Here is a 19,369-nt window from a genome sequence, read left to right as displayed (position 1 = left end):
TCTTCTGTCCTCAGCTGTGGCCTCAGTAGCTTTCCCTATTTTGTCTAACACGCCTCGGATTCAATATATTCTCCCATTCCCCATTTTTGCCTCCACTCCCATCCTCATTCCTCCTCAGCAGATAACTTGGCCTCCTAATACTTCCCTGAAAAAACTTACCTATCAGTTGAGAACTTCCTCCCCTGGCCCTCACTTTCCTTTCCTCCAGTCTCAGATTCAGAGGGATCACTTTGCCATTTTAAGACACTATGTTCCCTGTACACCTAGGAGAGATAAGCCCACCAACTTTTCCTTCCCTCTAGAAGGAGCTAGATCCTTTCCAGTGGCCTATAAGTATGCTTGAGCTCTTCCCACATGAAAACTCATCCTCCCTTGACTCTACATATCCATTTTTTAACTACCTTTATTTCCCTTTACAACCAAATTCCTTGGGAAAATAGTCTACCATCACTCACTGCCCATCTTCCACTCTTCAACTCTACTGGAACCGCTCTAGATCAATGTCCAGTTGAGAGGCTTGGTTGGTCTTGGTAATCTCACTTAACATTCCTGAGGTTCTCGATATTTTCTTCCTTCTTGACTGCTTTGATAGTGCTCTGCTTTTCTTCTCTAACTTCTTGTCTCTTTCATTGTATCTTTTAAAATTTTCTCTTCTCCATCTTCCCAAGATCCCACCAGAAACCTTCTGTGCGGGGAAGGCTGGGAAGCGCTGCCCTGGACGCTCAGAGCCACTTGAGTTCTAAGCACAAACCACGATTACACACCTCCTCTGGGCGTTTGCTGCTGCAGCTCCCTCTGCCTGGAACACACCTGCCACCTCTCTGCAGAGTCTTTCCTGAATACCAGTCCTGGCCACGGAGGCTTGGCCAATCCCTCTGTGCCCTCACTGAGCTCCCTGCCAACTTCTAGCCCACCTACAACACATCTTTAAACTTATCCATGGACACCTCTACTCCCTCTATAAGACTGCAAAATCCCTGGGGGACCAAGAACTACATCTGATTCTGTTTGGTACCCCACACACACAGGCCAGGGCTTTACACAGTCAATACTTAGTAAACATTCATTGGATTGATGTTGTTGACTACGAAAAATACAAAATGCCTTCCTAGGAACTATAAATAAAGAAACCTTTTCAAAATTCCAAGGGAGTATGAAAACATGGCCACACTATGAGAATGAGGATTCTGTCTTTCTTATGACCCTGGACAAATTACTTAAGCTCTCTATGCCTCAGCATCCTTAACTGTAAAATGGGGAAATATCTACCCCTTACAGTTGTTACAAGGGACAACTAAGCTAATATATGTAAAGGGCTTAGGACGGTGCTTCTCAACATGCAACTCAGGCATGTTGAGTGCCACTAAAGGGTCAGTTACAATTTCTAACTGCAGTACCCCCAGTGTTTAGCAAAGTACCTTGAACATAGCGTGAGCTCTTGTTGGATGAACATACAATGGATTTGAAGGATGAATATAAATAAATTTTTATTCCTAAAATAAGCAGACTGTTTATTTTTAAAAGCTATCACTTGTTCCATAGGGTGCCAATTATCTCACTAAGTGTTATAAGATGTAACACAGAATTGGCCAAGGACAAGGGCTTCCCAATAGTGAAAGTCATTTCGAGTATCAAACTATTTATGCAAATTTGAGTTCCAATTATATCCAGAAAACAATCAGCTTAGATATCTTACATGATATAAAAAACTTATTTTAAAAGCTACTTTGATAACTTCGTCAACCCTCATCAAGTCAGTCCTCTAAAGACAAGTCAGTGAAATAGAAAAAGTCAGGTTGGATACTGTGTTCATATACTTATCCCATTACCTGCCTACTTAGTCAAAGCAGGATATGGGTCTTTTACAGCATCGGCAAGATATTAAGACTAGAGTAGTTTATAAATTATATCAATACCACCATACATGATATATAGAAACTGAAAATATCAGATAGGCTTTAAAATTAATTATAAAGGTATAGTCACTACTTTTACAATGGAATTCTAAAAAGAAATAACAATGATGTGATGTGCCAGTGTAAGTTCATCAATTGTAATATACGTACCACCCTGACGGGGATGCTGATAATGGAGCATGCTGTGGAGGGGAAAGGTGAGAAGTCTTTGTACTTTTTACTCAATTTTCCTGTCAACCTAAAGCTGCTCTAAAAAATAAGTTCTACTGAAAAAAGAGGAAAGTAAAACAAAACAAAAAGAATGACCACATAGAAATATAATAAAATAAATGTACTCACTATTTCTGCTGTATGACCCCTAAAGGTATGGTAACAGGTTCCGGTTTCTACACTCCATAGTTTACAAGTCTTATCAAAGGACCCAGTGGCAATTTTGTCACTAAGATTTAAAAAGAATATATATGGAATTTGAAAACAAATTCAACCACAGTATTTGATACACTGAATTAAGAGAAGAGATATTAATACATGGATCTCTATCTACTCAGAAGTTTATTTCACTTTTAAAATAATAACCTATCCAGTAAATCAACTATACTCCAATATAGAATAAAAATTTTTTTAAAATAAAATGAAACAACAAGCAATCTTATATCTATTTCGGTGAACTCTATAACAAAATAGAGTTCTAATTTTTGAATAGTATCAGTTTACAGGTTCAGCCCAGTGCTATAAACATCAGCAGGAACTCGCTGTCAGAGAGCTCCCAAGGGCAGAGAGTCAGCCCTGCAGAAGCTTGAACCCTTACTCACCTCTCTACTAGTGTGTGAACCTGGGAAGGGTATCTGAACTTTATATACGTTATATGAAACCAGCAATACCTATCCCAAAGCTCCTTTAAGCACTGAAGAAGGTATTTAAGAGGTTTTCAAAGCACGTGTCAGGCAGTCAATAACTTTTAGTTCTTTGTCTTCCTCTTTTCCTTCCCCAATAGATAGAGGGAGACATGAATAAAAGAATGAATGGATTAATAAGGAATAAGTGAACAAGTGAATGTCTTTTTACCCATAAGGATTGTTGAATGCTATGGCATAAACCACATTCCTGTGACCCTCCAGGGTGTGAAGTTCCTCTCCAGAGGCAGTGTCCCAGAGTTTGCATGTCCGATCATAGCTTCCTGTGATAAAGCTAACACAAGCAATATAAATACACCACAAGGTGAAACTAGCAATGTATTAATAAAGACCTCATTGTTTTTGCCTGCAAAATTATAACCTCATTTACCTCGCTTTTTACAATGGAAGTTGTGAAGGCAGAACAAACAAATTGGGAGCAATATCTAACCTTTGACCTGGAAACTTTCCAATTTTAACCCAAACCCAAAAAGGAGTTACTAGTTACTAAATAAAATAAAGAGTAATCCTTCCAATAATCATTCTTACAATATAAATAGTTATATCATTAAATAATGTTAATAATCAGTAACATTTTCTGAAACTCTAATATATCTCAACAAATAACATCATTCTTCCTGTTGGTCAGACCATAAAGTCTTAGCATCACCTCTGATGCCTCTCTTTCCCTCACATCCCGCACACAATCTATCAGTAAATTCTATTAGCCCAGTCTCAGAATACATCCCTAGTAGGGTCACTTCTCACCAGCTCCATTGTCTCCATCTCTTGCCCAAACAAATAAAACCACCTTCTAATAGGGCTTGACTCACACATGTCCCTTACAAATCTATTTCCCTCACCAAAAGTGGATTTATTTTGTTTAAACTTCCTCAGGTGGCTTCCCAGTGATCTAGAGGAAAATTCAAACTTTGCTTGTGATCCGCAAGGCCAGCAGTCCTGGCTACACCTGGAACCTCAACTTCTCCCGAAAGCACACCCTGATCAGCCACATTCCCCTTCCCACTGGTCTCTGAAGAATTGTACTGTCTCTTTCATACATGCTAGTTCTTCTACCTGCCTGGTTTACCACCATCATCCCTAGGCCCTGGAACATGACCGACACACTAAGTGTTCAATAAATATTTGTTTAATATTTAACAATCCTTTAACGTGACTATTCTACTATAGGAATCGTTAGTATCAATATATTGACCTCTAATAGCTTAAATTAAGAGTATCTTAGTTATTCCTTAAATACTCCACTAGGAAAAATATTTCCGAAGCACAGAACAAAAAGCACAAAATTGAAAAGCCAGTCTTAATGACAAGTGGTTATGATAAAAGGTGAGACAAATTCTGATCTACACCCAACTAAACAGGAAGGCTGACAAGGCAGTATATCCGTGGTTCTCTTCTAGGCATTTTCCTCCTAGCTTCTTGGGGAATGTAAATTGGTATGGTCATTACGGAACAGAGGATGGTGGTTACCAAAAAAAATTAAAAATAGAACTACCATATGATCCAGCAATCTCATTTCTGGGTATATATCCAAAGGAAATGAAATCAGGATCTCATAGCGATACCTGCACTCCTATGTTCACTGCAGCATTGTTCACTATAGCCGAGATATGGAAATAACCTGAATATCTGTCAAAGGATGAATAGGTGAAGAAAATGTGGTGCATATATACGTTTACAATGAAATATTATTCGGCCATGAGAAAGAAGGACATCCTGCCATTTGCTACTGCATGGATGAACCTGAAGGACATGATGCTAAGTGAAATAAGCCAAACACAGAAGGACAAATACCATATGATCTCACTTATATGTGCAATCTAAACAACAACAAAGTTGAACTCACAGAAGCAGAGAGTAGAACAGTAGTTACCAGGGACTGGGGAGGAGAAATGGGAAGACATTGGTCAAAGGGTACAAAGTTGCAGTTACATAGAATGAATAAGCCTAAAGATCTAACGTACAGACGTGATGACTACAGTTAATAATACTGTATTGAATGCCGGAAATATGCTGAAAGAACAGATGTCAGGTGCCCTCGTCACACACACAAAAGATGGTAACTATGGAGATGAGATATTAATTAACTTGATTGTAGTTATCATTTCACTATGTATATGTATATCAAATCATCCTGTTGTATTCCTTACATGTATACTTTTAAAACTTTTATCCCTTGATTATTAAAACTTAGAAATAAAGAATAGAAATAGACACAGATTTACACATAGAAATAAAGAACCAGAGCACAGAGGATTTTAGGGCAGTGAAACTGCTCTGTGTGATCCCACAACAGTGGATATATGTCATTATACATTTGCCGACCTGCAGAATGTACAAAACCAAGAGTCAACCCTAATGTAAACTATGAACTTTTCGTGATAATGATGTGTCGCTATCAATATCGGCTACAACTATAACAGATGCAGGTCTTGGTGGGGGACGCTGATGGTGAGGGAAGCTGTGTGCAGGGGCACAAGGCAGACGCTTTACAGGAAACCTCTGTACCTTCTGCTCAGTTTTGCTGTGAACCTAAAACTGCTCTAAAAAATAAAGTCTAATAAACTGTTTTAAATAAACAGAGAACCTTACCATGAGCCTGATTTATTAAGTGCAACGTTAGTCAATGGCAGTATGTGTGCTCTGAGAACCTTCAATGAAAGAAAACACCACTTATTTTAAACTTAAACAAAATTTTTCAGTTCATTCATTTTAACTGCAAACCAATGAAGACACTCAAATGTGTCTTAATTATACTTAATAAATGGACAATATCAAATATCTGAACAAATGAGAAAACTACATTGGACCTTCTATTATTAAGACTAATAACACATTTGGTGGTTACAACTAATTACAGAAATATAATAGGATCTGTGTTTTCCATCAATTTACCTTTGGATAGATTATGGCTATAAAATACCAAATAGCACTAATTTATATTTTCTTTCACATATTGCAAATGGTTTTGTATATATGCATAAACAGTGTATATAGGAAATAAATATGTTTCAAATACAGATTTACAATGTATCATTACTTTTGGAATCTTAAAGCTCCTTCAGAGTCAGGATACGTTGTGTTATTTATCTTTCCATCCCTATATTGTCTAGCACATAGTGGACGCTTAATATTTATTGAATGAATATACTTAAATTGGATCGTCTGTTTATGGACAGAGTGATTGGCTAGACCGGGACGGTTCCAGTTATGTCTACTGCCAGAGTGAAACTATTAATAGTGTCCTCTTTCACTATCAAAAATGTTCCCTTTGGAGGATAAATTACAAGGTCATGCGTTATAGAGCTCATATTTGAAGTTAAATAGTGCCACCTGCTGGACAAAGAACTATTACAAGAATAACCATCCTCTAGTGAAGGGAACAGATGAATACAGAAGATTGCCTGAATATTTTGCATCAGACAAAATAAGCTGAGTATTTAATAATAAGTCTACTTAAGTCATAAAAAATAAAATCAGTGTAATATAAAGCAATTCTAGAATAAATCATTAAATTTTGTTAAATAATAAAGAAAAAAATAAAAGCTGTTGTTGAATAAATGACTACATTTGTTTTAATTTAGTCACCAAAATACTACAGGAAAATAAGCATATTTTCATTGAATTAAATTATGCAATCCATGTCAATAAATAATTTTCTAAAATATAGTTTAGTTCACATGGAAGCAGAAAATTTGAAATATTGATACACCATGAAACATGTCTTAATATTACTCTAACTGGAAAAAATTTTAATTATTCAATAACTTAGATTATCCTTTAGATTTATCATTATAAAGAAAGGTTAAAGTTACTAGTACAAATCTTTATTGAACCTGTTAAGAAGTAAATTTTTGAATTTCATTCATTCATTCAACGAACATTTATTAAGACTTAGCAAAAATGTGTGAGGAACTGAGGAAAAGAGAAAACATGATTTGTACTTTACCTCAGATTAATAAAACATCAATTAATTCACTGAAGTTCTACTTAGTATCTTTGAAACAGACATTACCTTAAAAAGATAGAATTTGTGGTTGCTGTACTGTCCGAGTTTATTTTGTAACCTCTGTATTAAAAGTTTGACCTGGTCTGCTCGTGAAGCTGTGATTAGAGGTTCTGCTTTCTGTATCTCTTCTACTAAGGCATTGACATCTGTACTGAAATTCACCAAGAACAAAAAAGTTATTTTTGTCTTTGTCAAAAATTGCATATACATTTATTACATAAAGGATTATACAGCTTTATGAAGCATAAGATTTATAAAATGTCAACAACACCATCATTTTTACCAAGAGATTTCTGGGGGAGAAAAAACCACAGAAATCACTGAAGAGCATCGTGTCACAGATGAAAGCTGCTTGGGTTCTCTCCAATGCCTTTCCATTAACTGAGATTTCTCCTGAGGAAGGTGTACAAAGATTCTCAGTTGCTTACCAAAGAAGGCCAAGTGCATACTGCTTCTGAACAAGAGCTCTTTTTATTTATTTTTTTCCTGTTTCTTTTTTCTTTTAAATGAACATATATTAAATGTGCCCACTCCTACTAAACTTTGCACCTTACATATGTTCTGTCATTTAATCCTGTAACAACCTTCTAATTTAACGCGTTTTCACAACTATTTTAGTGATGAAGAAACTGAGGCTGAGAAAGGTTAGGTTTGCAATATTTTTAGGGAAAGAGAAAGTACCTAACCAAAAACAAACATTCAAAGAATTACTATTATTATTATTATTAGATTTCTTATGGGCTATAACATTACGTCCCTGAAAGAGAACTGGTGTGAAAAGTACAGATTCAAGTTTTCCCCAGTATTCAAATAATCTACAGCAATTATGGTAAATTTTGCTAGTCCAGAATAATATTAATTCAAGACAAATATTAATGTCTGTATACCACAAAACATCCAAAATAGGGTCATTTTGCAAAACATGTCACAAATGCGTATCGAGAAAGGACTGGGGCCCAGCTGCCGTGAAGGAGGTGGTAGTTGGCTGACAGCCTCCAGCTGCAGCTTCTTCAGGATCCACATTAGTGTCTGAGCCCACGGCTTGCTCTTATCCACAGCCCTCGGCCGCTGGCTAGGCAAGGGGGTCGCGCAAGAGCCTGGCCACTTCTGCCCCGTAAGGGGGTCCTCAAACCCGCAAGCTTTGTTCCGAGCTCCCCCACGGGCTGGAGAGACTCTTGTCAAACCTGTCCCAGGTGTCACTTCCCAGTAACCTTGTACCCACCTACTTCTGTTTCAGCATCTGCTTCCCAGAAATGTGAAATCTGATAAGCACCTCCTTCTGTTCACACATAAACATAGGCTGAGCTCCAGTTTTGTGCAAGGCACTGAGCCAGGAGACCATTCATTCAACTTAACATTTATTACCTACCACAGGTTGAGTCCTGGGAGTGTCAGAGGTACGGTCCCAGCTCTCAAGAAACACAGTCTTTCAGAATAAAAGTGAATATTTGGAATGGAAATGAATCAGAGATGTTTCACAATGATGACTTTGAAAAACTCAGTTGTCAAAATAGTTATACTTTCATAAGAATTAAAAAGATAATAATGCCTCTTGGAAAGGTTTCCAACAAATGTTATGAATCAAAACAGATTTCCAAACTAAAAGGTTTATGTTTTTTCTTTTTAAATACGGTTGGTTTGGGAAGAAGAAGAAGAAAGATTGATGATCCTTTTTCTACTTCCTCCTCATTCAGCAAGACATTCAAATAAAATTCAACAAAACAAACAGGAAATAATATACCCCGGAACAACTTAATTAGTATGCATTGTCTGTAGCTTATGCAGTTCATCCACACACCATCCTATGTCAGGGTCTCCCAATCACAATTTTGGATATGAAATACATATTGCATTGTATAGCTAACTTACCTGGTATGGAGATCGAGCAGATCTATGGATTTGGTCTTTAGTTGTCCACTTTCTTCATATTCCAACATAATTCCTAAGAAATAAACAAATATTAAGTTATAAAACACTTATGATCACAGCCTATGCCAAAAGTTAACCTACTTTGACATAATTTTTTCATTTTTGTTTTTCCACTTTTCTACATAAAACATATGCAGTGATGTCTGATTTCAAAACAAGATGGTGTAGACCCACTTTTCCTTGGTCTGTCCTCTAAACACACTTGAAATCATCCAGCAGGCAATGCTAAAATAATTGAAAGTTGGATAGAAAAAGGTGGATGGATAGGGGCCTCAGGATTTGAGGAATGACAACACGGTGAGCTCCCTGGGCTTTCTTTTCATTTCACACGTATCCCAACAGTGGGGACCAAAAGGACTTGCAGCCTGAAACTGTGGGGCCTTTAGGGACTTTCCACCCCCTCACTTGTTCCCGTAAACCAATTCTTCTCCCTATCGTGCGCCACTCCTTCTCCCTATCGAAACCAATTCTTCTCCCTATCGTGCGCCACTCCTTCTCCCTATCGAAACCAATTCTTGGAGTTTTTCAGTTGACGGGGACTTGCCAGACAGCGGGTAATTTTCCAGTTGCCCGTAACAGGTATACGCCCTAACCGCCACAATGAACAGACAACTATAACGGCCAGAAGGTGGGGCAAAAGTTCCTAAGCCAATGAATTCAAAAGTCACCACATTTACCCAATCATTGTGAGAATATACCCGCCCTATGAGTAAATAAACCTATAAAAAGTATGTGATTCCGCTTTTAGGGGTTCCCCATCGGCCTCCTGCGTGAGGTTCAGGGAACCCCGGTGCATCGGCTCCTAATAAACCTCTTGCGTGTTGCAGCGGCTCTCGACTCTTGGCGGTTCTTGGGCGAGTTGGAATCCCTCGTAGACCGTTTGGGTCTAACATTTGGGGGCTCGTCCGGGATCCCCACTCGCCCCCGGGTCACAAGAACATCGGGAGTCGGAGGTATCAGGTAGGCTCGAGCCCAATTGTCTATTTGTTTGTCGTTTGTTTGTTGCTAGCCGCCATTAGGAAAAAGCCGTGCGAACCGGCTTGCTGTGGAATCTGTATTGGACTCCTGGCTAGGCAGACGTGCCGAAAGCTGGTGTCCACGGGCCCCGGGGGACGCCCTGGTGGTCCATCTGGAAGGAGAAACAAATTTTGTCTCCCCTTCATCTGGTTCTGGCAGGTTATATAAGCTGCCATCTGAATTTGAGTTGGTTTCGGGTTTAAGTTCGCGGCGGCTGGTTCTGGCAGGTTATATAAGCTGCCATCTGAATTTGAGTTGGTTTCGGGTTTAAGTTCGCGGCGGCTGGTTCTGGCAGGTTATATAAGCTGCCATCTGAATTTGAGTTGGTTTCGGGTTTAAGTTCGCGGCGGCAATATCAATGTGTGTCTTTTGAAATTTTATTGTTTTTCTGTATTATTATCTTTCTTTTGACAGACGACAATGGGACAAACTATGACGGCTCCTCTTTCTCTTACCCTAAGCCACTGGACCGAAGTTAGGGCTAGGGCCCACAACCTTTCGGTAGAAGTAAGGAAAGGAAAATGGCAAACGCTGTGTACCTCTGAGTGGCCTACATTTCAGACAGGGTGGCCACCCGAAGGATCTTTTTTGTTAGATAAGGTTGGGCTAGTCAAGTCTAGGGTCTTTAACACAGGATCCCACGGACACCCAGACCAGATACCATATATCCTGGTCTGGGAAGATCTAGTTCTCTCCCCGCCTCCGTGGGTCCGGCCCTTTGTTTCCTCAACAGGCACGTCTGCATGCGCTCCAGCACAATCGGAGATATTGGCCCTGAAGAAAACCCCAGACACGGAAAAGTCATCTGCTGCCTCGGACCCGCCAAAGGCGATATATCCTGACCTGCAGTCTGATTTGCTTCTTCTAGATTCCCCACCTCCTTATCCTCCGGCCCTAAATCCCATGTCGCCCCTAGGACCCCCAGCTTCACAACCCTCCGCACCAGTAGGGCCACCTGTTATGGCGGAAAGGGGGGGTCCCTCGGCGGGCACCAGAAGCCGGAGGGCTGTTTCCCCGGATTCTACTGCTTTACCCCTTAGAGAATATGGCCCCCCCGATAACCACGGGAATAGGCCCCTTCAATACTGGCCCTTTTCCTCTGCAGATCTTTATAATTGGAAGATGCATAACCCTACTTTCTCTGAAAACCCACAGGCTCTTACTGCTCTAATAGAGTCTCTTGTCTTCTCCCACCAACCCACCTGGGATGATTGTCAACAGCTCCTCCAGACTCTCCTCACAACTGAGGAGAGGCAACGGGTTCTCCTGGAGGCTAAAAAAATGTGTTAGGCGCCAATGGACAACCTACCCAGTTGCCTAACGAGATTGATGCCGGGTTTCCACTCGTCAGGCCGAATTGGGACTTTAATACCCCGGAAGGTAAGGAGCACCTGAAAATGTATCGCCAGGCTCTGGTGGCGGGTCTCCATGGAGCGGCCAGGCGCCCCACGAATTTGGCTAAGGTAAGAGAGATAACTCAGGGGCCCCAGGAATCGCCAACCGTGTTCCTAGAACGCTTAATGGAGGCTTTTAGACGATTCACTCCTTACGATCCAACCTCTGAGGAACATAAGGCCACCATAGCAATGGCCTTTATTGACCAGGCGGCCCCTGATATTAGAAAGAAGTTACAAAGGCTGGATGGCCTACAAGGTTTCTCCCTTCAGGACTTAGTAAAAGAGGCAGATAAGGTATATAATAAGAGGGAGACAGAAGAAGAAAGGGAAGAAAGAAAGCAGAAGGAACAAGAGGCTCGTGAGGTAAGACGAGTTAAGAGGCAAGAAAGACATTTGAGTAAGATACTGGCCACTGTAGTCAGAGGAGGAAACAGTAGAGACAGAAATAGACAGGAAGGGCGAACAACGGATAGAAGGCGGCCATTAGACAAGGACCAATGTGCCTACTGTAAAGAAAAAGGTCATTGGGCAAGAGAATGCCCTAAAAAAAGGAACGGGGGAAGGATCACTAAGCCTTTTCATCTGTACGTGGCCGAGAATAAAGGTATCGCAAAGGGAGTACTAACTCAGAAACTGGGCCCCTGGAATCGCCCGGTTGCGTACCTATCAAAGAAATTGGATCCTGTGGCAGCAGGATGGCCCGCCTGTTTAAAAATAATCGCCGCGGTGGCCGCTTTGGTCAAAGATGCTGACAAACTGACTTTGGGGCAGAACCTAACGATAACAGCCCCCATGCATTAGAAAGTGTAATTCGCCAGCCACCCGACAGATGGCTAACAAATGCCAGGATGACTCATTACCAAGCCCTGCTGTTAAACTCAGATCGTATTAAGTTTACCTCAGCCACAGGACTCAACCCGGCCACCTTGCTACCCGACCCTGACCTGGAAAGCACTACCGTCATCCATGATTGTCAGGAAGTACTGGCTGCAGCACACGGTAGCAGACCAGACTTGATGGATCAGCCCCTCCCCAACGCCGACGTTACCTGGTTTACTGACGGAAGCAGTTTCCTAGAGGAAGGTAAGCGTCGGGCGGGAGCTGCCGTGGTAGACGGGAAAGAGGTCATCTGGGCAGCCGCATTACCGCAAGGGACATCGGCCCAACGGGCTGAACTAATCGCCATGACTAGAGCATTGGAACTAGCAGAAAACAAAAAGGTAAACATCTATACGGACAGTAGATACGCATTTGCTACCGCCCAGGTCCATGGGGCCATTTACCAACAAAGAGGGTTGCTCACCTCGGCGGGAAAAGAAATTAAAAACAAAGAAGAAATAGTGGCACTGCTAGCTGCCCTCATGCTCCCCACTAAAGTCAGCATCATTCATTGCCCCGGACACCAGAAGGACAATACCCCGGTGACAAGAGGCAACAACATGGCAGATAGGGTGGCACGAGAAGTGGCTCTATGGGAAATCATACTAGAACTATCAGATGAGAGTCCTGGGAAACCAAATGATAGGGGAACAAGTACCCCAGCCATAACTAAAGGAACATTATCTCCTCAACAAGCAAAATCCATGCTACAACAGATTCACAGATGGACACACTTGGGAACCAAAAAGATGGTGTCCCTACTACACAAGACAGGTTATGATACCCCTGGACTAACTAAATTAGCTGAGCAGATTGCACGAGAGTGCATTCCATGCCAACAGGTAAACTCCCATAAAGGAAAACTTGAGGTCGGAAAAAGGCTCAGAGGAGACCGCCCAGGAGCCTATTGGGAGGTCGACTTCACTGAAATACGCCCTGGAAGGTACGGTAACAGGTATCTTCTAGTTTTTATAGATACCTTCTCAGGATGGGTAGAAGCTTTCCCGACGAAGAAGGAGACAGCTACTGTGGTGGCCAAAAAGATCTTAAAAGAAATTTTCCCCTGGTTCGGGGCACCAAAGGTAATAGGATCAGATAATGGTCCCGCCTTCGTCGCCCAGGTAAGTCAGGGTGTGGCCAAATACCTGGGGACTGATTGGAAATTACATTGTGCCTATAGACCCCAGAGTTCAGGACAGGTAGAGAGAATGAATAGAACTCTAAAAGAGACCCTAACTAAATTGTCCATAGAGACTGGCGGTACAGATTGGACGGTGCTCCTTCCCTTAGCCCTGTTCCGGGCTAGAAATACCACCTCCCGCTATTATCTTACTCCATTTAAAATACTATACGGGGCCCCACCTCCTCTTTTTACGCTAAGGGAAAAATTAAGTCCTGACTGCCAGAATAACACTGACTTATATGCTAGGCTGTTGGGACTCCAGTTGGTCCAAAAGGAGGTGTGGTCCCAGCTGGCAGAGGCTTACCGACCAGGAACACCAGCAGAGGCTCATCCCTTCCAAGTCGGAGATTCCGTGTACGTCCGTCGGCACCGAACCCAGACTCTAGAGCCTCGGTGGAAAGGACCATACATCGTCCTGCTCACCACCCCCACGGCTATAAAGGTAGACGGCATCGCTGCGTGGATCCACGCTTCACACGTGAAGGCCACACCAGCATCTGCAACATCGGAATGGCGAGCCCAAAAGACCAGCAACCCGCTCAAGCTCAAGCTTCTGCGATCATCAGACTTATAACTTTAACTTTGTTACCCCTACTGACTGTGAGTAATTTTAGTCCTCACCTGCCCCAGCGTTTAACCTGGCAGGTGATTTCCCAAACTGGAGATGTAATATGGTCTGTTAGCAATATCGCTCCCCCATGGACCTGGTGGCCAAACCTTTTTCCTGATGTTTGTAAACTGGCCATAGGGGCTCCCGGTTGGGATTTAAAAGACTATTATGATCAACATAATGTTCCAAAATTTTTATCAACTAGAGCTGATTCCTCCGGAAAGGGTTGCAAAAACGGGATTCGGAGGACTGGGCTCAGAGCTCCTGCTTTCTACATATGCCCCGGGTTCCATCGCCACAGGTCCCTTAATTATAAATGTGGAGGAACTGAAAACTTTTATTGCAATAGCTGGGGATATAAAACCACAGGAGACACCTATTGGAAGCCCACCTCTGGTTGGGACTTTATTAAGGTGACAGCCAATTGTACACACCCAACCAACCCCTTAACTTATAGGCCTGAATGTACTAAATGGTGCCATCCCCTTAAGATCTCTTTTAGTGAACCAGGAAAAAAAGATAAAAAACTGGATAAATGGCCATTCATGGGGAATCAGGTTTTATAAAAAAAGATATAATGATGGATTACTAATGACCATCAAACTAAAAATTGAAACCCCTACTCCAGTTCCTATAAGCCCCAACCCTGAGATAGGGCACTCTTCGCTACCTTTGGCCCCTCCCACAGCGTTACCAGAGATAAAAAACCAAACTTCTGAGCCAAAAAGAATGACAATCAAGCCCAAGACCCCCCTGGGACCGAATGCTCTCATTGGTCCAGGCGGCTTTTGAGGTTTTAAATGCCACAAACCCGGAGGCTACCAAATCCTGTTGGCTTTACTATGCTGCTCCTCCCCCTTATTATGATGCTATAGGATATAATTCTAATTATAATAATGTTAACACTCCAGATCAATGTCGATGGAAACAAGAAAAAAATAGTAAATTGACCCTGGCCTCAGTATTAGGAAACGGTACATGTGTAGGAACGCCCCCCTCGTCCCACCGACATCTTTGTGCCAATTTAAGCCTCCCACAGGGCTCAGGGTATCTCCTCCCTCCTCCGGATGGATGGTGGGCATATAACACAGGATTGACCCCCTGCATTTCTTTAGAGGTCCTTAAAGCTTCAACCGATTTTTGTGTGTTAGTTCAGCTGGTCCCCAGACTCATTTATAAAGTTCCATAACTCAGTTAAAAGAATCTCTCACCTCGCTTTCAGAAGTAGTAATGCAAAACAGGAGGGGATTAGATCTGCTGTTCCTTAAGGAGGGCGGACTATGTGCTGCACTAAAAGAAGAATGCTGTTTTTATATTGATCATTCTGGGGCTATTACCAAAACTCGCAAAAAGAAACTGAAATTCCATGATTGAAATTAGTTACAAAAAAAAAGGGGGGGAATGTGGGGCCTTTAGGGACTTTCCACCCCCTCACTTGTTCCCGTAAACCAATTCTTCTCCCTATCGTGCGCCACTCCTTCTCCCTATCGAAACCAATTCTTCTCCCTATCGTGCGCCACTCCTTCTCCCTATCGAAACCAATTCTTGGAGTTTTTCAGTTGACGGGGACTTGCCAGACAGCGGGTAATTTTCCAGTTGCCCGTAACAGGTATACGCCCTAACCGCCACAATGAACAGACAACTATAACGGCCAGAAGGTGGGGCAAAAGTTCCTAAGCCAATGAATTCAAAAGTCACCACATTTACCCAATCATTGTGAGAATATACCCGCCCTATGAGTAAATAAACCTATAAAAAGTATGTGATTCCGCTTTTAGGGGTTCCCCATCGGCCTCCTGCGTGAGGTTCAGGGAACCCCGGTGCATCGGCTCCTAATAAACCTCTTGCGTGTTGCAGCGGCTCTCGACTCTTGGCGGTTCTTGGGCGAGTTGGAATCTCTCGCAGACCGCTTGGGTCTAACAAAACCACCGAAAGGCACAGATATCAAAACATCAAAAAACAACAAAAAAGCTTGCTTTCTGTGGCCAATGGACAAGGAAAAGAGAAGTCAGACGAAGTACTGATGAGGAACCCTGAACTGCTCCACCACGGGGGCCCCTGCAGGCAGTCCCACCCACCAGTGGAAGCCCTGGGCTGTCCCAGTCCCCACTGCAAAGCTGGGTCCCAGTGCAGTCTCATCTGCCTGCAACAGCTGGAGCAGCAAAGCCGCAGACCTTCACCATCCCTGCTCCTTAGCTGTCGTCTGAGGGGGCCATCTAATCTGCCTACAGCAGCATCAGCGAAGTCCCAGGACCTCCCAGACCCCATTCCACAGCAAAGCACCAAAGCAGCGTCTCCCTGCCTTTCAACCAGTGGCACAACCAGGCCCAGGGGCTTGTCCTCCACCCCCAGAAGGTCACACAGTGAGAACAAGCACACTGGGGACATACCTTCTGCCCCTGCAGGTGGCACCAGAGAAGACTGAGCAGGAGTCTTGCTAAGACAAAGCAAAGCAGGAGTCTTACACCAGAAAAACAAATTAGACCAGAATAACAAGGCAAAGGCTCAGAAAACTAAAGTATCACTGAAATTAGAGCCCACAGAAGCAGACCAGAACCTATGTGCTAAACCTAAACATGGTGACAGCATGCCAAAATAGATGTAGGTGGGACCAAGAGTCTCCAGGATACAATAAATAGTCACTCAGGGCTTCCCTGGTGGCGCAGTGGTTGAGAGTCCGCCTGCCGATGCAGGGGACGCGGGTTCGTGCCCCGGACCGGGAAGATCCCACATGCCGCGGAGCGGCTGGGCCCGTGAGCCATGGCCGCTGGGCCTGCGCGTCCGGAGCCTGTGCTCCGCAATGGGAGAGGCCACGGCGGTGAGAGGCCCGCGTACCGCAAAGTCCCATGACAAGGAGCACACAGTGTGTACAGAGTAGGCCTTCAGAAAATGTGCTGACTGATATGTACAGTCTGGAATTCAGTCACTAAGGTCATATGCTTACTAAGTATGCAGTTTTCTTTTCATACTCAACACACCTTGACTTAGTCATTGTGGTGCGTTTAAAATAAAAATCAATGTGGTCCTTGTCGGTGTCTTCCCTTCCAGCAACCAATATTCCACCACATCACTAATCACCTCCTATCCCTCCCCGTTCACTTCATTCCTAAGTAACCAGAAAGCATTATGACTCAGCAATTTTAAAGTTTAAAGACTCCCTGAGGGCTTCCCTGGTGGCGCAGTGGTTGAGAGTCCGCCTGCCAAGGCAGGGGACGCGGGTTCGTGCCCCCGTCCGGGAGGAACCCACCTGCCGCGGAGCGGCTGGGCCTCTGAGCCGCGGAGCGGCTGGGCCCTTGAACGATGGCCGCTGGACCTGCGCGTCCGGAGCCTGTGTTCCTCAATGGGAGAGGCCACGGCGGTGAGAGGCCCTTGCACCAAAAAAAAAAAAAAAAATCAATGTGGTCCTTGTCGGTGTCTTCCCTTCCAGCAACCAATATTCCACCACATCACTAATCACCTCCTATCCCTCCCCGTTCACTTCATTCCTAAGTAACCAGAAAGCATTGTGACTCAGCAATTTTAAAGTTTAAAGACTCCCTGAGGGCTTCCCTGGTGGTGCAGTGGTTGAGAGTCCGCCTGCCAAGGCAGGGGACGCGGGTTCGTGCCCCCGTCCGGGAGGAACCCACCTGCCGCGGAGCAGCTGGGCCCGTGAGCCATGGCCGCTGGGCCTGCGCGTCCGGAGCCTGTGCTCCGCAACGGGAGAGGCCACGCCGGTGAGAGGCCCGCGTACCGCAAAAAAACAAAACAAACAAAAAAACCTGAAAGAGTCTTTTTAAAACTTATGAGGAACAGAGTCCAGCATCCGAAGCAGTGAGGGGCCCACGTTAGGAAGCACCAGGCTTGCCGTCCCACAGGGATCACTCGTGCTGGACCCCACCTCTCGGGTTCCCGCACCCTCCTCTGCCCCAGACCCTCCTAGTGCAGGTTCTCACATGAGGGCAGAGCGGGGCCCGGCCTGTACCTGGCGGGTAATACCGGAGCAGGAGGCTCTTGAGCTTCATTCTCTCGCAGGGGAACCACCAGCCGACCGACTTGGTCGTCATGGAAACGGCCAAACAGCGGACGGCGCCGGCGCGCATGCGCGCGCGCCGCAAAAAGCTCCCGGGACTCGGGGCCTAGAGCCCAAGGACTTGGGGTGCGCCTTGCAGCTCACGCGTCCCGGGGCTGGCCGGGGTGAGGGGGTCCGGGATATGCTCGGGGGCAGAGCGCGCCCTGCCCTCCCCCCCCACCCACATCTGCCTCGGGGTTCCCGAGGGCGGGCGCCGGGTTCCGGGAGCCGCTCAAGGAGTGCGCTCCTGCCCGCGCCGCGGCCACCGGAATCTACACCCTTTGGTGTCTGGGGTGGGTGGGACGAGGGCCACTCGTGTCTTCAGTAAGGGAGACCTCACAAGGGGCGAGGCGCGGCCGAGGACCAAGGGCCTCAGCTACAGACTGGGCCACACGCACTTTAACCCATTGGGTTTCCAATACTGAAGGGTGGGAGAAATATCCCACGCTCGGTTACTGTTCTCGGCCCCTCATGCCCTGTCCCTGTACCCACAAAAGAAAAATGACCTCGACGTAATCGCCTACATTTCCAGTGCCATGCACTGCGCCAAGGGCTCTATCCACTATACTCACAGTCCGAACAAAGGTATGAGTTATGCACCATTTATTTCCACCCCATCTCAAGGATGAGACAACTGAGCATTAGAGAAAGTGCAGAACCACCCAAGGTCACAGAGAAGCAGGTGGGAAGGCAGACGTGTCAGAAGCCTATACCTGGAAGCCTCCACCTATGGAGGCTCCACCTGTGCTCCTAACCCTGGGTTTAAGGCCTTGGAGGCCTTTTGACTTGTTCTGTTTCTTGCCAGCATGGGTTCTTTGCCTGCCATGTTGAGTTTCCATCAGGAAGACTGTGGACGGGAAGAGTCAGCTAGCCAGATTGTCAATTTCCTCTCAGGAATTTGGCCTAAATCCCTAAATTAGAATTTCCCAAGCTTAAGCAATTCCTGAGGTACCTTCATAGCCTTGGGCCACAGCGCCTTATCAGCTGCATACCTAAGGGTTTTCTTTAAGTTCTTACAATTTCTCTGAACTCGCTCACTTGTTCTACTTCACATTTTTTAACGTAATTTAAAAGAAATCTGTTGTCAATACTGTGAATTAAAATTTTGTATAATTCTCAATGAGGAGCAGCAGGTAACTATAAAAATAAATTCAATTTTAAAAATACTATTGAATCACACCGGTCAGAATAGCCATCATCAAAAAATCTAGGGCTTCCCTGGTGGCACAGTGGTTGGGAGTCCGCCTGCCGATGCAGGGGACACGGGTTCGTGACCCGGTCTGGGAAGATCCCACATGCCCGGATTGGCTGGGCCCGTGAGCCATGGCCGCTGAGCCTGCGCGTCCGAAGCCTGTGCTCTGCAACGGGAGAGGCCACAACAGTGAGAGGCCCGCATACCGCAAAAAAAAAAAAAAAAAAAAAAAAAAATCTAGAAACAATAAATGCTGGAGAGGGGGTGGAGAAAAG

The 19,369-nt window shown here is 44.4% G+C and overlaps 1 protein-coding gene across 1 annotated transcript in view; it reads right to left on the bottom strand.

Annotated features, from left to right (window-relative positions):
- Positions 1-17,898, bottom strand: part of DAW1 (dynein assembly factor with WD repeats 1) — a 32,541-nt gene extending 14,643 nt beyond the window's left edge. Inside the window, exons 1-6 of the mRNA XM_065880768.1 lie at positions 17,816-17,898; positions 8,709-8,781; positions 6,846-6,990; positions 5,423-5,481; positions 2,982-3,104; positions 2,256-2,355 (exon numbers count right to left, since the gene is read on the bottom strand). Of these exons, the coding sequence (XP_065736840.1) occupies positions 2,256-2,355; positions 2,982-3,104; positions 5,423-5,481; positions 6,846-6,990; positions 8,709-8,781; positions 17,816-17,897 (582 nt within the window). The 5' untranslated portion in view covers position 17,898. The remainder of the gene's footprint in view (positions 1-2,255; positions 2,356-2,981; positions 3,105-5,422; positions 5,482-6,845; positions 6,991-8,708; positions 8,782-17,815) is intronic.
- Positions 17,899-19,369: the final 1,471 nt, after the last annotated feature.

The sequence above is a fragment of the Phocoena phocoena genome, chromosome 7 (assembly GCF_963924675.1).
Source record: "Phocoena phocoena chromosome 7, mPhoPho1.1, whole genome shotgun sequence".
Taxonomy (NCBI): domain Eukaryota; kingdom Metazoa; phylum Chordata; class Mammalia; order Artiodactyla; family Phocoenidae; genus Phocoena; species Phocoena phocoena.
The sequence above is the reverse complement of the archived record's forward strand: the minus strand, read 5'-3'. Positions and strand labels throughout refer to the sequence as shown.